Source organism: Diabrotica virgifera, chromosome 1 (assembly GCF_917563875.1).
Source record: "Diabrotica virgifera virgifera chromosome 1, PGI_DIABVI_V3a".
NCBI lineage: Eukaryota > Metazoa > Arthropoda > Insecta > Coleoptera > Chrysomelidae > Diabrotica > Diabrotica virgifera.
The window spans coordinates 155695719-155717118 of NC_065443.1; the positions used below are offsets into that span (position 1 = coordinate 155695719).

The 21400-nt window shown below is 31.8% G+C and overlaps 1 protein-coding gene across 3 annotated transcripts in view; it reads right to left on the reverse strand.

Moving 5' to 3' along the window:
- LOC126878771 (monocarboxylate transporter 14-like) overlaps window positions 1-21400 on the reverse strand; it is a 158604-nt gene that overhangs the window by 20875 nt on the left and 116329 nt on the right. For all 3 annotated transcript variants that reach the window (XM_050641666.1, XM_050641668.1, XM_050641667.1), the window contains exon 5: window positions 1531-1753. In XM_050641666.1, the coding sequence (XP_050497623.1) occupies window positions 1531-1753 (223 nt within the window). The remainder of the gene's footprint in view (window positions 1-1530; window positions 1754-21400) is intronic.

A 21400-nucleotide genomic window follows, 5' to 3' on the forward strand; every position in this document is an offset into this window, starting at 1 on the left:
CAACTTTCTTGCGAAAACTATCCCTATCCCTGAAAATAAGTTTGGCAAGCATAGTTTTACGATTTTCTCAATACCTATATATTTTTTGAAACAAAACTTATACAGAATTAAAGACCACTATTGGCTCTACAAATAAGGTCCTATGCATTTTTTTTCGTATAAGCAACCGTTACGGCATAGTGGCGTCGGTCGTAAACCTCAAAAATGTTTTGGCGGGCTCCAGTTTTTGTTTTTTTTTTTTTTCGTCACCTATTCATTTTATTGATAACGTAGATACTTATTGCAAATAAAAGAACACATTTTCTGCTACGTGACCTACACATATTTTACTTTCTTTGCACCCTAAAGCCACAGTGGTGGCCCAAAGTCAATTTTTGCATAATACTTTCTTTATTCATTTTTTTTGGGTGGTTTCCGGGAAAATATGGGGGTGCATTATACTTTGTAAATAACATTTGTACGTGGTTAATAGCTAAAAATTTTTTACGCTAGCATAAGCGGTTCAGATGGTATAAAAAGGTTTTTTTTTTAATTTAACACCCTGTAATTTAAAAATGGGCAATTTCCCTTAAATGCCCTTATACCAAAAAATCAGCCACTTATTTTTGAATAATTGCCGCAGGGTTTCTTCTTGATTTCCGTTACAGTTGGGAAAATTTTTTTTAAATATCTTTTTTAAACACTTGGCAACTTTGGGGCGCCACCCCCACTAAACGGTGGGTGATAGATATATGCTGTCGCGAAATAAATTGTAGGAAATATAGTCCTCTTCATATTTCTATTCAGAAATTTTTTGCAAAAACGTACATGAAGGGCTACGTTTCGCAAAAAGCACAAACTACCCCCTTTAAAGGAATGAAAATGGGCGTTCCGGGGCGAAATATTTTAAGAAAAAGTTAGTCTCATTAAAAGCACCCCTTGATATACCAGAAAAAAACCGGACTTGTGCCGAGTTTGCGAAGTTCAACCTGTTTCCTACACTACGTGAAACGGTTTCGTTCTTCACAATTTGTTTCATGTTTCACGTTTCAAAGAGCTGCGCCGACAGCAACGACCTCGCCATAACTTTCCATTGTCGACTATACACATTTTATTTTTGTTTCTGCGATTAAGCCAAGCCGCACACCAAAGAAACATGAAGCGAAAAACATGAAACATGAAACGAAAAACATGTTTCATGAAAAGAAAACACTGCTAAACAAATCTCAAAGTCCGCCTACCAATGAAACGAGTGTGGTTCATGCTCATGACACATTTTTATTTTCGGAGAGTTTAATAAATGGCCGGACATATATTTGTTTAGCAGTGGTTTATTTCCATGAAACGTAATTTACGTTTCATGTTTCTTTGATGTGCGGTCTGCTAATATCACATGAAACGGTTACTTTTTTCACAATTTATTTGTTTCTTGTTTCACGTTTCATGTTTCTTTGATGTGCCTTGTACTTAATCAGGTGTGGATTGTAAACATTGAAATATAACATAAAAAATATGATCTTTTGTGATAAAGATTATAATATATTTACTTACCCATAGCACATCCGTTGATGAGCGCCATTGCTGAATAAGATAAATAGTCGTGGCAAAATCCAGCTGAACCAATAGCTATGGTCATAACTGTCATGCAAATATTATTAACGAGAAGAGTATTCACTTTGGGAAAATCTGCTACAAATCCACAAACTATACGGCCCACTGTATTGGTTATACCCATGAAAGATATAAGTAGAGATGCTTTCGATTTGTCTATGCCCTAAAAATAAAAATAATACGTTGCAAATCAATTCAGTAACATAATATTTTATTTTATGTTTGGTTTTAATGCAAGGGATATGAGCTTAGAGAAAAAGGTTACCTTAAAATTCATGCTATAGATTTTGATATGACCTGCAAACCATGAGAAAAGAAAGAAATACATTTTTAATGCCCATAACAACCGTATTTATCGCTTTGATGGGTTTCTGCACAAATATGAAATTTTTAGTTAGTCAAAAAAGGGCAGCAACTAAAATTCGAATTGTTATCCTCTGAAGCCTTTTCAGGTGTATATATAAAGCAATACAGAGTGATGAATTAGTCGACAAGGGGATCTATAATTGCATCCACGACCTGTCGTTCACCGTGATAACAATCCACAGTGCACTGCCGTGTATTGTGAAAACACAGTGGTGTGCTATAGCACATAGTAGAGACCCTGTCCTGTAATCAAATCAGAATGATGTTTACTTTCGTGAAATTTTTAATTTGTTTAGAGATTAAAGGTCACTACTGCAGCATTATTTTTTTCTAAAACTTAAAACTTTTAATAGTGCTGTTTTTTGAGTTTACATATCATTAACCTTGTCTGTGTTTAGACTAGTTAGAAAAATACGTAATATTTCTGCCGTATGGCCACTTTTTTAAGTTGTAACCTCGTGTAGTGAAAAACTCAAGTTTGTGGTAAGTTATTTTAATTTTTTTTGCAATTCATTTAAACAGGACATAAACAAAGATTTTACCTTTTATTCCAGCTGTTTCATCTTCAATAGCTTTTTTCAGTATTTTTTCAGAGTAGTCATTAAAAATGATTGGCAATAATGCGCATTCCATTCCAAAATTTCCATTTTCTCCGACAGCTGTTCTCTAGCGTGCACTTTAACGCACTATTTACAGTATTAATTTTAGAACAGTTTTTAATTATTCATGTCGTACTTTATCGAATGTTTTGTTGTAGTCAACAAAACACGAATATATGCACCGCGTCCATAAAGTAACGCATAAATTTATTATTCCGTAAACCGGCGAATTTAAGGAAAAATCCTGAAACAGGTCGATTTTTATTTTTAAATTTCGATTGTTTGGCATATTATCATACTAGTTACGCCATACATCTGGGCGTGATGACGTAATCGGTGATTTTTTTAAATGATAATAGGGGTCGTGTGATAGAATAGAAATATGCTTTATTGTCACTGAAAATTTTTACAATTTTATAGACAAAGCTTACATACAGTCAAAAGAAAAATAATATCAATAACAAATAGCAACTACACTTTACTAAAATTAGATAAATCGTCAGTATACAGTATATAAGCATAAAAGCAAAGACAAAAACAATTTATTGCAAAATTTATATAAATTACAAATTAAACATACAACAAATAAAATGCAACATTCGGAACTGACATACTGACAACGGAGCTGTTTAAGCTACTGCGTAAACATCAAATTGAGCAGCTGTATTAGAACCCCAAAAAGGAAGACCATATCGAAGATGAGATTCGAACAACGAAAAATATGTTATTTTAGATACTAACTGAGTTTCCTTGAGACAGATTTTATTGCCTAGCAAGCTGAGGCGAGTTTCTTACTTAACGAATCGATATGAAGGGACCATTTGAGGTTGCTGTCTAAGCATAAAAAAATACCAAGAAATTTTACAGAATCAACGGTACTGATCTGGCTGTTATTAAGAGGCAAAGGTTGAAGAGCTCCTTTATAGTATAGGATAATGCTACTGTTTTATCTACGTTAAAAGAGAGTAAATTAGAGTCAGACCAGGTCTTTATCGTCAGTAGATCCGAAGTTATAGTTTCATGAAGAAATGCAATAGTTGAGCGCTCCAAGTGATACTGGTATTATCAGTAAAAAGAAAAAATTTCCCATTGATTTTTAAAATAGTGATGTCATTTATAGAGATAAGGAACAGAAGAGGACCCAATACTCAACCTTGTGGTACTCCACATACAATGTTTTTGAGACTAGAGTCAGTATCATTTGCTCTAACTAGTTGTTTCCTATTATTCAAGTAGGATTGGAACCAATTCAAAGAAATACCTCGAATTCCATAGAAATTTAGTTTTTTAATCAAGATGTCGTGATTTACACAATCAAAAGCTTTGGCATAGTCACAAAAAACAGTGGCAGTATAAAGATTATTGTTTAGTGCTTGATAAACCTCATGTAGTACAGAAAACATGGCATCAGTGGTACGTTTATTAGTTAAAAAGCCGAACTGACTTTGAGATAAAATGTTGTTATCAACGATAAAGGACATACTCGAGTTTTAATGAGTCTCTCAATAATTTTGGAGAGTACCGGTAATAAGGCAATAGGTCTATAGTTGCAGGCATTAGATTTTTCACCACCCTTATGAAGAGGAATAACAATGGCTGTCTTTAGGCACTCTGGAAATTTACCTTTTTCGAAGGAATCATTAATTAGTGAGACGAGGATTTCGAACACATTTTCTGTGAGATTAGAGAAAATTTTTATAGATAGTCCATCCGATAGCTCATTTTAAAGGGTAATCAATTCTCCATTAAATAATACAAACATATTTACATAATTATTTATAGAGGGTGTTCAAAAAAATGTTTAAATAAATTAATTGAGACAAAAAGAAAAATCTATGAAATTTATTTAATTCAAAATACGTTTTACTGTTGTCAAAAAACAGGAAAAAAAATATTTGTTTGACAAATAAATATTGTTTTTCGCTTAAATTCAATGTTAAAGCTGCCACCCACCGGCCTCTTGGCAGTTTGAACATTTCGTTCAATGTTTATTCAATGTTTATTCAATGTCAACGCGAAATTCAATGTTTATTTTTCAAATATTTTTTTTATGATTTTTGACACCAGTAAAATGTATTTAGAAATAAATAAATTACATACATTCATCTTTTTGTGTCAATTAATTTAATAAAAAATTTTTTTTAGACATCCTGTAAAAATAATAATGTTATTGTTTATATTATTGAATAGAGAATTGAATACCCTTTCAAATGAGCTATCATATGACCTCTAGTCTCATTTAAAAAATCATCGATTACGTCATCATGCCTAGATTGATGACGTCACTAGTATGATATATATGCCAAAAAATGTAATTTAAAAATAATAATCGACCTGTTTCGGAATTCGCCGGTTTACGAAATAATGAATTTATGCGTTACTTTATGGACGCACTGTATATCCCTTTTGATATCTAGGCACTTTTGAATCCATATATTTAAGTAAAAAATAGCATCGCACGTTCCTAGCCCTTTGGAAACCAGAATTGTTGTAGAAACTTTAGCACAAGGGGTATAAGGGTGCAGTAATCGCCGCATTCTCTTGCGTTTATCTTTTTTGGAAGGCAAATAAATAAATATAGAAGTCCACCAGTCTTTGGGTAATACGCCTGAATTATAAATTTGGTCCTGAGTTTGACTAAGGCATCAATGTGCTTTTCATCTATAATTTTTAGTATTTCGATAGAAAGCATGTCGGGTCCAGGGCTTTTCTTTTGTTGTAATATCCAGATCTATTTCTTCTGGAGTATGTTTTATGTGTTCCAAGTCCCCTCTTGCATCATCGAATAGTTCGTCATTTAATTCTGCCCAGCATTGTACTTTCTCATCTGTCTGTTTCTCCATAGTAATTCCGTTTCTATCCAGAAGTCCTGTCTTAGCCTCCCATGTTCCAGTAGAATTCAGTTTGTAATGTATAGACATCGTAAAGAAATATTACATTATCAAATTTTTCTTAAATAAAAATATATGGTATGAGATAAGACAATATCTATTTGGTAATATAAAAATACCTCAAGTTAGTGGCTTCAGAAAATCTACAAGGGGTTTATCTATAAGATCTACAAGTAGAGCAAGGATTATAATTTAAGAAAAAATGCATTGATTGAATAATTTACCAGTAGAAAATAATTGTCTTTTCAAACGAGTAAAGATATCATTTTATATCACTACATGGGAAACACAGGGTTAGGACACTATTGCATACTTAGTACTTTGATGAAAGAACACCGTAATTAGCTAAGGATGTTAGGGACAAATATCACAACTCATTTTTATTGTTTCTTTTTTCGGATATTTTAAGTATATAGGATATAAAAAATGTATAAACATTCTCAATTTCTTTGCAAAACGAAAATGCAGCAGTTGCATAATACTCTGGTTAACGCGGAGAGTGCAGGAAGAGTCTATACCGGTTTCGGAGATCTTTTTCCCCTCATCAGTAAACCCATATCCTCTTCTCTCCGCTTCAACCATTTACCATAGCTTAGGGCCTTCCCGAATTGCAAAGAAAGAAATGTCACGGATGAACTAGGGCCATCTACCGGAAAACAAACTAAGTTATCAATCGAAGCAGCGCAGAAAACGACAATAAATATCGCCTCCGTACCACCAGATTTGTAACCAAAGAAAGTATTCCACCTGTTGTCAATCTGGTGGTACGGAGGCGATATTTATTGTCGTTTTCTGCGCTGCTTCGATTGATAACTTAGTTTATATAGGATATTTTTGGATGTAATATAGCAGAAATAGCAGAAAAAAACAAATGTATGATAACATCCACATACCCACTACGATGTAAAATCGAAACTGATGGGAAAATAATAAAGCAGGAAGCAAAGTTTAGATATAGTAAATAGTTAGGAGATGTTGAAAAAGAAGTACGACACTTATAAGCAAGTAAAGCTGCGGGATCTCTTAATGACAAGACACAAAAGCAAGAATCTATAAAGCAGCAACTAGACCTATATTGACATACACGGCGGAGACAAGACCTGGCACATCTAAAACGAGACGACTACTAGAAACAACAGAGATGAAAATACTTCGACGAATATCAGGCAAAAGTCTGTTGGATAGAGAGAGAAGCGAAAACATAAGAAGAGCATGCAATGTAGAAGACATAAATAGAGCGTTACAAAATGGAAACAGGAGGGGAACGAACACATCAGTAGAATGGCAGAGGATAGTATAGTACGAATAGCACGAGATAAGTCACCAAATGAACGAAAAAGTATTGGCAGACCAAGAAAAAGATGGTTCGATAATTTAAACAATTTAGGAGGCTAATATTGAAGAAGACACATGCTTTCAAGCTTACATACAAAAAAGAAAAAGAAAAAGAAGAAGGATGTACTATGGATATGATGTGTTAAAACAAAAAATACAATAGAAATACAATAAAAAAGTTACACGTGTACAATACACGTGTACAAAAATACAATAAAAAAGTTACACTTGTAGTACAAAAGTAGTAGGTTACGTGTTCGTACGAGTCCTAAGTACGAAGGTGTAACAGAAAGAAGAAAACTCAAACAAAATGGATTGGGTATATATGTATATAAGGCTGGACTGGAAAAACTCAATGAAGTCGTAAAAATAGACTACTCATAATGCGACATTTTTTAAGAACAACTTATCTGAAGAACAACAACAAAATTAAAATTGCAAATTTTTGTTGTAATTTAGATGAGATATTTTAATCAGGTGACATTTTTATTGTTATTTTTATTAAGTTTATGGTTATTTCTCACGTCTAGGCCGAGTTTAGATTTGTAGGTCTATGCCAAAGATATTAAACGGTTACCTATCGATAAAATTGCAAATATTGTAACCTTCGCCGTTTCTTTTAGATCGGTTACGTAACGAGTAAAAATTCATATAGCCCAGTAACTGAATGGGAAAATACGGCGATACCGTGTAATTTTCAGAGTTTAATCCCGAACTGAATGAAAATTTCGATTTAGATTCTACTTACCCTCCACTTCAAAGATGAACTTGTGCTGTTGGTTGCTTTTATGTACTTGGAGGGTGACAATCACCCATTCTCGGAGGTGAAAAAACGCGCGTTTAAAATAAGTTCGGAAATGGATAAATTGACTAACTCTAAGAAACTTTTCTTCTATAGAGTTTTTTAAGTAAGTCAGTGCTTTTCGGATTATTTGCGATTAAAAATGTTTATTTTTCGACAAAAAAAACCACGTTTTCAGGCTGTGTTTCGCAAATAGCTCAAAAAGAAATATTCTATCGAAAAAAAATATTCCTAACAAAAATGAAGCTTATAAAAAAACGACAAAGACGGTGTATTAAAGAAGTATCAAAACCCAGTAAAAGGAAAGTTGTAGAATACGAAAAATACCAAATACGTCAAATTCCAAATCAACTATTTCAACGTGAAATTACCTACCCAACAATCAAGCACTTTTCGTGAAAAACTCATTGAAACTCTTTTAAATCAATTAAGCAAAGTTTTATTTTTATTTTTGATAAAAGTTTCTAGCACCAAAATTAAGCGATTTACACTCAAAATAAAGTTGGTCCCCTTTTTTTTGGTACATATAAAAATCTCTATTTAGCACTCCAAATGTAATTCTTGTGTATTTTTTATATTATCTGTAAGTTTAACCGGTTTAAAGTGCTTATTTTTGAAAGGATTATAGTTTAAAGGGCTTGAAGGAGTCACTAGTCGTGAGTGTGTGCAAACTTTGAACAGCCATATATTAACCAATTTTTGTCTTACAGAAAAACAATAATGAAACTAGCGTATTTATAAAAGCAAAACCTACATTTTTTTACTCTTTGAGATTTTTTGTATCCCTAACACTTTTTATCCCAAGTTATTTTGAAAAAAGAGCATTTTTCCAAAATTTTTAGGAAAAATTTTTTTACTATAAAATCAAATTTTTTCAAAAATAAGCCCTTCAAACAGGTCAAATTTACATATCGTAATTAAATTACACATAAATTACATATAAATATAAAATAAATGGTAAGGCGGTAACGATAAATTTTACTTAGGGTGCTAAATCGATAGATTTTCACGATACTTTTAACCAAAAAAACGGGCGAACTTTATTTTGAGCGTAACTCGTTCCGTTTTGATGCTAAAAACTTGTATAAAAAATAAAAATAAAGCTTTTTTAAACACTTTAAAAAAGTTTAATAAGTCTTTCTTATCTCGATAATTGCTTAATTTTTTGGTTATTTTACTTTGAAATATTCGATTTGGAATTTTACGAATAAGAACGTATTTTTCATAATCTACGACTTTTACTGGGTTTTTAGACTTCATTAATATACCATTTTATTCTTTTTTTTATGTGCTACATTTTTGCTTAGAATATTTTCTTCAACCGCAACATTTTCAATCGCAAATAACTCGAAAAGTATTGACTTGCTTAATAAACTCTATAGAACGAAAGTTGCTTAGGATTAGCCAGTTTGTCCATTTACGGACTTATTTTAAACGTGCGTTTTTTCGCCCCCCAAATAAAGCAACCAATGGCACAATTTCAACTTTGAAGTGGAGGGTAAATAGAGCCTAAATCCAAATTTTCATGCAATACACTCCGAAACGGTAATTTACTGGGCTAATATAGATATTCGAACAAGGAGAAAGTAAAGAGATATATGGTGTTGTATGTAGGAGGTGAATGGTATTTTTTAATAATGCGAGGATTATTCTGTACATATTTTTAGGCGTAGTAGTAGTAGCTTTATAAAATAATTTTAGATCATTTATTTAAAAAGTACTCCAAATGTTTTATGCGGTGTTATGTATGAATCGCATTGGCGAAGCGTCCATGTAACCACTGTTACCATTGGTAACAGTTAAAAATCTTGCAAATAAATATTTTATGACTACTGTGAAATAATTCCATTTATATTTTTACCAATAGAAATATATTATATGTTAATAGTACCTAATTCAGTATATAGCCAACTACTCGTTGACACACGAAAATATTAGCGAGTTTATGTGACTCAGTTTATACGTTGTTACCACTTTCGGTTGTGGTTACATGTGGTGATCCTCGCTGTCGGTCGGGACCGGCTAGTCGCTGAAAATTTTGAAGGAGCAACAGCATGGGTGCGCTGTGTATATCAGTAGGCCTGTTAGCAGTTTTTGATTTGGTTAGAGTACCTATTACAGTGTGCGTGTAATTAACTATGGATGAGTGTCGCTGCGTAATCGATCAACTACTTGAAAAGTAATTCTCCTTGTATAATTTTGAAGAAAAAAATGAGATTATTGAAAATGGAAGACCTATTTTAAACAATTTAAAAAAATAATCAAAAAAGGTAGTTCGATATTTTAAAATTAGTTGGTACAGTGAAAATCCTTGGTTATGTGGTTGCAAGAAAAATAGACTATATTGTTGGCCATGTCTTCTTGTTTCTACAGAAAAAATGGGTGGACCAGCGGCAGAGTTCACGATTTAAATAGTTTTAAAGTTTTAAAAAGGAGATATGAAATTGCTCCGTTACCTACATGTAAGATGTATAGTAATTTGATTCAGTTTGGCAAAACAACAATCGAAAGTTCTCTTAACTAAGATTTTAAAGCAAATATTGCTAAACTTAATGAGTTTGTTAAAAAAATAGATAGGTATATCCTTAGCACACTTATAATAGATACCGTATGTTTTTGGCCAAACAAGAATTAGCTTTTCGTGGTCATTTTGAGGGCGCCGACTCTGACAATCGAGGCAATTACAGAGAATTGTTAACATTAATTGCCAAAAAAGATCAAAAATTTTATTAACATCTAGGAACATCAACTGTTTTTTCGAGAGTTTCAAGTAATATACAAAATGATATTATTAAAGCCATATACATATATATTTAGTCATATCTTCATTTTTTTAAATAAGATTTTTTGCATCTGGTTTTGGTAACACTTATTTAGAAAATGTAACGCGTCGCCACTAATGAATCGTTTGCCCGACATTACAAAATTGTATCACAATGTTTTTTGAACAGTGACGGATGATGTGACTACGTTCCTGACGACCTAACTTACGCTTCAATTTGGTTGATCTTGTAATTTTAAAGATATACCTTCTTCTTCTTCTTTTGGCATCATAACTCTGGATGGGTCTTTGTCTGTCTGGCTATGCCCTTCCACTCGGATCCCTATTGTGCCTTCTTCTCCATTGTCTTATATTAATGGTTTTCAGGTCGTATTCCACGTCATTCAACCATCTCGTTCTGGGCCTTCCTTTTTTTCACGTTTCTATCGTTTTCCATTGTAATACTTTCTTTGTTGATTTTTCATCGTCTTGTCTCTGCACATGTCCTAGCCACGACAGTCTTTGACTTTTCACAAATAGTACAATATCGTAACCTTCCTTAATTTCATTAACCTCGTTGTTTCTCCTGATTACTTCTCATACCTTCATTTTCTTTCATATTAGCATTATAGACCTGGATCCCGCGTACCAAAAAAAGTTGATTAACAGCAAGCTGAAAATTTGTTAATAGCTTAAGGGTTTCTAGTCGGACAAACTTTGATATATATGAACACTGGAACAGGGGAAGTTTTAATTGTGGAACAGTTTAAAAATTTGGAACGTCAGATTACGAAAACGTCCCATGTATTTTGTCGGACAGAACATCCAATTGATTTGTTACCTTTTCATTAAACTCTCATGCAAAAGTCAGACTGCTATTACTAAACAACATTGTCATTTGACATGTTCTTCATGTTCCACTCATTAAAATGCCCAGTTGGTGATAAACACAAGTCTGATTTTTTGCATGAGAGTTTAATGGAATGGTATCAAATCAATTGGAAGTTCTGTCTGACAAAATACGTGGAACGTTTTCGTAGTCTGACGTTCCAAATTTTTAAACTGTTCCACAATTAAAACTTCTCCTGTTCCAGTGTTCCCGTACATCAAAGTTTGTTCGACTAGACACCGTTAAGCTATTAACAAATTTTCAGCTTGCTATTAATCAACTTTTTTGGTACACGTGATCCAGGTCTATTAATAAAATATAAAGCAAATATAATATAAATCAAGTATTCAAATATGTATGTAAAGGGGAGTGCAATTAGAACGAAAATATTCATTGTTTCGGAAAAAATCAAACAAGCTTATATTTTTCTAAAACTTTTTTTGTTAGTTTATATACACCTTAAAGTAGATAGTTCTACTCGCAGATTTGGCCGCTAATTGTTTATTAATTGTTTAAACAATAACAATTGTTTTGTATAAATAATTTTAAAAATATCGTTGAGTTTACCATTTTACTTTGATCAAATATGTTTCTATTTTGTTTTTGATTATGCTGAATCCGAATATGGCATTACAATGTGAAAATTCTTATACAGAAGCTCTTATACAGTATGTCTGCGTAGCTAGGAACCACATGGAAAACTTTTTTATTATCAATTTCACGAAGAAAAGTTATTATTCATAAAAGGCTCTGGATACTCAAAAATCTAAAACTCAACCATCAGATATCAAATTTTATCAATTTTATACGAGTTAGATATTATGTCAAAAATATGAAGTTCGTTAAAGAATAAAGAACCTTTATACTCCAGAATATCAAAAAATGCTATAATGAAAAGTTGTTTGAAATTAAAAACTAATCGAAAAAAAATTAATCAATTTTTTCTCAAATTACGGATATACCCATCATCATTTTATTACAATAATTATGATAACTATCTTATTATCAATTTTACGAAAAAAAGTTATTCTTCATAAAATCTAAGGTAAAAACATTAGATATCAAACTTTTTCAGCTTCATACGAGGTGTAAAAAATATGAATTTTTCTTAAGAGTTGTGCCTTTATTTTTCACAATATTTTAACTAGAAGGATGCAATTAAATACTGAAACATATTTTTTAACTCCAAACAACTTTTTTTAATAACAATTTTCGATATTGTGAAATATAAAGGTACTTTACTGTTGAGTAAAATTCATATTTTTTGACATACCTCGTATAAAATTAATAAAATTTGATATTTGATGGCTGCATCTTAGATTATATACGATGCAGAGTATTTTATAAAGAATACCTTTTTTTCGTAAAACTCATAATAAAAAAGTTATCAATAGGTTCCAAGTTACGCAGATATACTGTATAAGAGCTAAAACAAAATATTTTTTGTTAATCATTTATTATTGTTGAAGCTTATTAATAAATGTATTTTAGGTAAGTTTTACAGAAAAAAGTTTTGATCGCTTTGTATAAACATTTTTTTTAGGTGATAATTTTCGGTTTTTGTACAGTATAGCCCGAAATAAACAGTACTGAAACTGAAACATAGGTTTCTCTTTCTGCACGCTGTCATACCCAATTTAACTTGTATAGACCTGCCAAGTAATTCTTAACAATTACTAATTATTAATAATTGTTAAGAATTACTTGGCAGGTCTATAAAAGTTAATTTGGGTATGACAGCGTGCAGAAAGAGAAACCTATGTTTCAGTTTCAGTACTGTCTAGGTCTATAAAAGTTAATTTGGGTATGACAGCGTGCAGAAAGAGAAACCTATGTTTCAGTTTCAGTACTGTTTATTTCGGGCTATACTGTATTACATTTGTGTTATCTTTTTTAATTTTCTCAAAAAGAAATAGTTTATTTCACTTCTAAAGTAAAATCATTTAGTGCATTTTAAAGACTACATCCTAAGCTTTAAAAAAGCACCTATAAACTTGTAATAAATTTGTTCAAACTTGAGTAATACCGTCTAAAAGTGGTAGTAATTCTGTAAATCTACGAAGTTTTCAAAAATTACATTTTTTGAGAAGTCGTATCATTTGAATTAAATTTTTGAGATTTTTTTTGAATGAAACATCGTTTATAAAGATATTTGAAAGGTAAGTTATGCAAAATTGAGAATTTTATAATAAAAATTGTATTAGTTACACATTTTTAAATAATTTTTAAACAAAATTCATGTAAGTCTCACTTTCCGCCCACGCCGTACTTATGTCCAGATATTTTATTTCTTTTTATTATAACCGTAAGATAGCTTAATTATTCTTCTTTCGTGTCCAATTAGTTAAAAAATTATATTAAAATAACTCAACCGTGCACTTCGCCGAAGGCTAGTTTACAGTGCGCCAATGTTTGTGAGAAGGGTGACTTTAGCGTTATAAATAAAAAATTATAAAAGCTACAGATTTAATTTTAGAAAAATATTTATACAAGGTTTTTTTTGTAAAATTTTCTGAATTTTTCAATGGTCAAGTCAGTTTTTTCTAAAGTTTATATTTTCTGAGTTACTTCAAAAAACACCGAATTTCGCAGTTCATTTGTTTAATAAAAAATGAAGCACCCACTTCTCGAGTAGAACTTTTTGATATGTTTATTAAACATTTCTTAATGAAATTACAAAAAGTTCTATCTTGTTTGATTTTTTCCGAAGTGAAAATCTATATGCATATATTTGCTAGTAGTTTTAATTGATCTCATATTATTTGGACTGCCCTTATAGCCACTGTTGGTGTTTGTTTTATTAAAAAAAAATGCAGTAATTATATGCTATTTCTAAACCGTCAAGTTTAAAAGTTCAATGTTAAAGAGGATATTGCAATATTGATATAGTTTAATGGTCTTATTTACTGCTAGAAATAAGACGTTTTATCGTTTCAAAGATAATTCTAATTATTTTGATTAAGCATCTAGTTCTGTTTAATTAACAATAATATTTAGGAAATTCCAGTAATTCTAAAGTACTAAATGACGACGATCTATGTAAGCATGTGATAAATAAACGTGATCTATCAATCCAAAGTGCAATAACTGTTTTATTATTAAACATTGCAAAATAAAAATGGACTACTATAGCTCTTTCTTATCTTCTCATGTTTATGCATGGTAATTTCTAAACTAAACTTATAAAAACTATCCAATAAAAATCGTTTTCTACAATAATTATTATATACCAACGAAGATCAAATAATCAATAGTAAAAAATAATTAGGCTCGAACAAAAGGAGGTTCTTTTGCAGGAAGGGAATACAGGAACATAAGGAAATGCTTGAACGACCACGGCAATGGAAAAAAGGAAAATGAGAAAAACAAGAAAATATGTTGTGTAGTTTATGGAATTTAAGGGAACAAAAATAGCGATGGACTTCTTAAAAATCTAACAAAGAATATGAAAAATAGAAATTGATTAACGCCACAAGAAACCAAACAGAACATAAAACAAAGTTACTACAGATATTAAGGAAAGAAGTTAAAACAATTTGCAGAAAGAAGAAAATGCCTTATTTGGAACAAAATATACAGAAAATAGACGAAAACTTCAAGAGGAAAGACTTGAGGAATTTCTGTCAGGAAGCAAAAAAAGAAAACAAAGGGTACGCCCAAAAAATACTTTTTTGTATAGATAAATATGGTAGGCTTATAGGAGGTAAATTGGAAATGACAATAAGATGGAAATAATATTTCGAAAACCTCCTAAACAGTAGTACGCCTAAACCAAATAACGAGAACATAAATCTGGCGAGCTCAGAAGATAAAGAACTACCAGCGAGAGTCGAATAAAAGGAATAATACAAAACTTAGGAAAGAGGAATAATGCAAAAAATGCAGGCAATAACGAAAATGAACTAATTAAAAGAGGTCCAGCTCTAAAAGATGCACTTCATAAGCTGGTAGAGACGTAGAGAAGATTTATTTGGGAAGTTAAATCAGTCCCAAGAAAATGGTGTAAAGCTACCCAATACCTAAATAAAGGAGACAAATTACAATAACTACTGAAATACTGCCCTACTCAAGTAGTATACAAATTTTTTGTAAGCTTATTTAAAAAATATATACATACATAATCGGTTGCCTCTTTTACCATTAGGTGTCGAGGATTCCTCCTTTATATAATACTCTCTGCAAATTTACGCCACTTCTTCCTATCTGCTTCTAAAACTTTTGCTTCTTGCCACGATGTTCCTCTGTTCTTGAGTATTTCGTTTACACTAGTATTCCAGCTTTTCCTTGGTCTGCCCCTCGTGCTTTTACCCACTGCTTTGGCCTCTCATGTCATTTTCACTTGTCTCTCACTCATTCTTATCATGTGTCCAGCCCATTTTAACTTCTTTTCTTCAACTTTTTCGTTGAGCGATTTTACCTGTAATTCATGTCTTATATCTTCGTTTCTTCTTTTGTCCAATCTTCTTGCTCCCACCACTTTTCTTAAGTATCTCATTTCTGTAACTTGTAATCTTTTTCTTTGTCTGTCATTAAGAACCAAGCTTTCTGCGCCATATATTGTAATTGGCATATATACAGTTTTATATACTGTCATTTTGGTTTTCCTCGATATTTCTTTTTTGTTTAGGAAATTTTTATACAGTGAATAATAAGTTCTCGTTGCCAATTTTATTCTGTTTCCAATTTCATCTTCTTGTGTACCTTTGTTGTTTAACATTATTCCCAAATACTTAAAGAGGTCTACTTGCTCGATTTTTTGCCCTTCGATGTCAATATTTACAGTTGCTTCTTTGTTGGCTATTGTCATTACTTTAGTTTTCTCCATATTTATTTTTAGTTCTTCAGCCCAGATTCTAATGTTATCTACGAGAGCCTTTTCAGTTCTTGCAACTAATACAATGTCATCAGCAAATGCACAGGCTTCAATTTTTATTTGTTGCAAATTTCTATACCCTATAGCGCATTTTTTAGTTTTTTTCCAACACTTTTTAATAAATTCATCCATAACGGAAATAAATAACAGTGGGCTCAACACTCCACCTTGTCTAACCCCGTCGTTATTAGAAATTCGCCAGAGATTAAGTTACTTGTCCTGACCTGGTTTTTTGTGTTGACATACAAACTCTTTATTACACTTACAAGTTCTTCATCTACTTCCTTATTTATCAGGCTTTGCCATATTCCTTCTCTATTGACCATGTCAAACGCCTTTTTCATATCTAAAAACGCCAGGTACAGTGTATCGTTTTTTAATAGTGTTTTTTCAGTAATTTGCTGTAGTGTGAATATATGATCTTGTACGCTGTGTGATGGTCTAAATCCACTTTGTATATCCGCCAGTCGAGGCTCAACTATTTCTCGTAGTTTCTTTTCTCGGATAATTTCGTAGATTTTCAACGCTGAGCAGAGAAGTGATATACCCCTATAATTACTGCACTCTTTCGTGTCTCCGTTTTTGTGTATAGGCAGTATTATTGAAATGTTCCAATCCTCTGGGATTTTTTTGTTTGTCCACGCTAAATTTAGTAGGTCATGTAATTCTTGTTTACCCTGCTGTCCAAGATATTTCAATAATTCAGCATCTATTCCGTCGATCCCTGCTGCTTTACCAACTTTTAGTTTTTCTAGTGCATCTTCAACTTCTTCCATCTTTATTTTAGTTTCATAAACGACTTCTTGCCCTCTTTCAGGTGTTTCATCTGTTATCTGTGTGCGATTCTCTGCTGTTGTATTTTCATTGTTTAAAAGTTCCTTGAAATATTCTCTCCACCTTTCTATAATGGGCTCATCCTCAGTTATTATATTTCCGTTTCTATCTTTTATCTGCTGTAGTTTAATTTCCGTTTTACTTCTCATATTCTTTAATACTTTTTAAAATAATTTTGTATTTTGGGTACTATTTTCTTCCATAGTTCTTCCAAATTCTTTCCAGGCGTTCTGCTTTTCTTGTTTTATCCTTACTTTAACTTTGTTGCGCTGTTCCTTGTATTTATCGTATGCCTCTTGATTTCTTTTTTATAATTTTTATGATTTATTAAAAAAACGATTGCTAAATAAGCAGAACAAGCTGTTGGTGACTATTAAGTATTAGGCAGGCTTTAGAAAAAGAAAGTCCTTTTTCCACCAAATTTCCATATTAAAACAAATATTAGCCAAAAGACAAGACTAAAATTTATCAGTGCAAGTGCATGCCCTATGCATTATACAGACGTACGACGTACGACAGGATTCACAAAAAGCAATTATGTATACACATAAATAAAAAACTTGATAAATAAGACCGTAAGAATGGTAAAACAAATATTTAAAACAAACAGGCGTAAGGCAATCCACTGTCGACTACACTATTTGATATAATGTTAGAAAATGTATTAAGAGACAGCATCGATCGTAAACAGAGTACACATAAAATATCAAGGATAAAGAAATAATTAAAAGAAACAACATGGAGATTAATTATTAATAATCATCGAAAAAAGGTACGAGCTTGAAATCAAAGAAAATAAAATGAAAAATATGGTGGTGAGAAGTGGTAATGAATTAGTTGAAGGAGATTTAACCCTTAACCACTGACATGCGGTATGTCGTACCTTGCCGAAAATATATTTTGTTGTAAAACTTGTTTTATAGAAGATTTCTAGAACACCATCTGTGTACCTTCAAGTGATTTGTAATTGTACCTGCTCCCAACTGCTGTTTTAGTATAGTTTAGTCTTTGAGCTACGTTGACGTAAAGTTTTCTTGCGGTATCACGTACCGCATGTCAGTGTTTATGTTTCTATACAGTGAAACCTCGATAAGTTGGATTAATCGGGACCGCGGCCGATCCGGGTTATCGAAAATCCGGGTAAGCCGGAGAATATGGTAAACATTAATAAAAACATACAGGGTGTTTCATTGGGAAACTAACACACGTTAACTGTAGAAAGAGTATTTTATCTATTTTGCCATTTTTTATTTGGTTCATAACTTTTTAACCACAATGTATATTTATTTTATATGTGGCACGCAAATATTATTTAAAGTGTACAATAAATTAATTTAAGATTGTAAAAAATTTGGGTACGGACTAAAAAATATTGGAAAAATGTTCCGACCCAAAAACAACACCCTGTACATTAAATTTTTTTAAAATAGTTTTTGCATTTGAAAAAAGCATGAAAAACTAAATTTAATGGTATACTTAGAATTTTCGGCAAAATGATTTTTCTGGCCAAATTTTGAATTTGAATTCTGAAACTATGTGAATTGCGAAAGCTCGAAGTAGAAAAAAATTGAAATACGACTTACAACTTGTTAAACACAATGTATATTTATTTTATATTTAATACCGAATATTATTTAAGGTGCCCAATCAATTAATTTATTTACAGTTATAAAAAACCAGGGCCGGATTAAAAAATATTGGAAAAATGCCCCGACCCAAAAAACACCCTGTACATTAATTTTTTTTAAATGGATTTTGCATTTAAAAAGACGATGAAAAACAAATTTAGTGGTATACTCTGAATTTTCGGTAAAATGATTTTTCTGGTAAAATTTTGAATTTTTATTCTGAAATTATGTGAATTGCGAGAGTTTGAAGTAAAAAAATTAAAATGTGACCTAACTTTAATTAATACCATTATTTAATCTAAATTGGTAAAATGTTAACATATCAGTGTTTTTTTATTATGGCGACCAATATTTCATAACAAATATTCACCTTTAATTAATGAATAAATAATAAAGAGTTCACAAAAAATCAATCAATCACAAAAACTTTAATCAACAAACCATCTTAAAAATTAAATTTTTTTTAATTACTTATCAAAACTATAGTAATTGTTCAAAATGGCCACCACCTTGTGGAATACAAAGTCTTGCCCTTTTTGTTATTTGTCTGACTGACTTCCTAATCTCGTCAGGGTTATTTTTCATTTCTTGGAAGGTCTCGAATCCGGTCAAGAAGTTCATCCCTACTATTTATTTCCTCGTTATAAACTTTTTATTTTAGATATCCAAACGTTATTTTTCGGCAATTTTGTTTCTGCTTTTTTAATGTTTAAGATAGTTTGTTGATTAATTATGTATTTTTTGTTGACTTTTTATTATTTATTCATTAATTAAAGGTGAATATTTGTTATGAAATATTTGTCGCCATAATAAAAAATACTAAAATGTTACATTGTACCAATTTAGAATATAAATATAATGGTATTAATTATAATTAAGTCACATTTTAATTTTTTTACTTCGAGCTCTCGCAATTCACATAATTTCAGAATTCAAATTCAAAATATACATACCACTAAATTTACCCGTGTTGAGCTGCCCCCCCCCCCCACTTGCAAAAATTAAAAAACAAATAGCCCTGATTTATGAGCTATTTATGAGCTCTCATATTCCGCAAACTAAAAATTTTGAGCTCGTTCCACTGAGCAGGAATTTAATACCCTAGTGGGAGGGCTGAGTCAGCCCCCCCCACTACTTAAAAATAGGAATATTGAATCGGTTTTTGCGGCAGAATTACGAGCTATTTATGAGCTCTTGAAATTATATAGTTTCGATTTTTGAGCTCATCCCCTTCACCCCCAAACAACCCTTTAATTGATTGAACTTAAGAGAAAAATGCTGAGAAAACTTAAAATATATCGTATTGCGGATATAATTCCTATAGCTTATATACTCTAAGAATAAACTATTAAATCAAGAGCATTTCGATTATTGAGCTACAACCCCTTCACAAGAAAACCACCCTATCTTCCCGGCTTAAGAGAAAGTTGTACTTAAAATGCGTTAAACTAATTATTTGGCGACTACATATCATTTAATAATTTATAAGCTTCCAAATTACGCTCATTTAGATCAGTAAATTGCAATTTATTTTGTATAGTGCAGTCGCTGAAGGTAAAAATCAACGATTACCTTCAAATTCGGTGAACCTTCATCGATTTTCACGAAAATTGGTCAGTGGTTAGAGGATACGTCAAGAAACAAAGGTGACATGGTACCACCTTGCGCCTTTACCCTGAGGGTGGATACCGCCCCTTCTCGGGGGTGAAAATTATTTTATAAAAAATAACTGCATAAATCAATAAAAGAACAAATTAGGTTAGGTTATTCCTGCTCAGTGGAACGAGCTCAAAATTTTTAGTTTGCGGAATATGAGAGCTCATAAATAGCTCATAAATCAAGGCTATTTGTTTTTTAATTTTTGCGAGTGTGGGGGGCCAGCTCAACATGGATACTAAATTTAGTTTTTAATGTTTCTTTCAAATGCAAAATCCATTTTAAAAAAATTAATGCACAGGTTGTTTTTTGGGTCGGAACATTTTTTGGAATATTTTTTAATCTGGCACTGGATTTTTTACAATTGTAAATAAATTAAATGATTGAATACCTTAAAAAATATCCGGTGTTCAATATAAAATAAATATACACTGTGGTTAACAAGTTATAAGTCGTATTTCCATTTTTTTCTACTTCGAGCTTTCGCAATTCACAAAATTTCAGAATTCAAATTCAAAACTTGACCAGAAAAATCATTTTGCCCAAAAATTATTCTTCTTCTAAAGGTGCCTATCTTCTGGAGATGTTGGCGACCACATTGACCCATCTTATTCTATTTACGGCAGCTCGAAATAGATCAGTTGACGTTAGACCAGTCCACTTTCTAAGATTGGCTAGCCAGGATATACGTCTAGGGCCTCTCCTGCCCTCAATCTTGCCTTGTAGAATCAACTGTACCAGTCGGTATTTTTCATTACGCATAATGTGGCCGAAGTAAGCCAACGTTCTGTTATTTACGGTGTTAACCACTTCTTTGTCTTTTCTTAGCCTCTGGAGAATAGTTATATTAGTTGTGTGGTGTATATATGAGACCCTCAACATACGTCGGTAGCACCACATTCCAAACGCCTCTAACCGTTTTATGGCATCTTCTGTCAGGCTCCAGCTTTCAACTCCGTAGAGAAGGACACTAAAGACGTAACATCTCAAAAATTCTTATGCGTACATTGATACTTAAAGACAAGTTGCACAGAATTTTCTTAAGACTGTTAAAAGAGCTTCTGGCTTTTTCAATACGAGTTCTTATTTCGTAGCTATGATCCCAGGTATCCTTAATGTTGCAGCCGAGATAGCATATTTTCTGTACTCTCTCTAGGGGTGTATTGTTTACGGTAA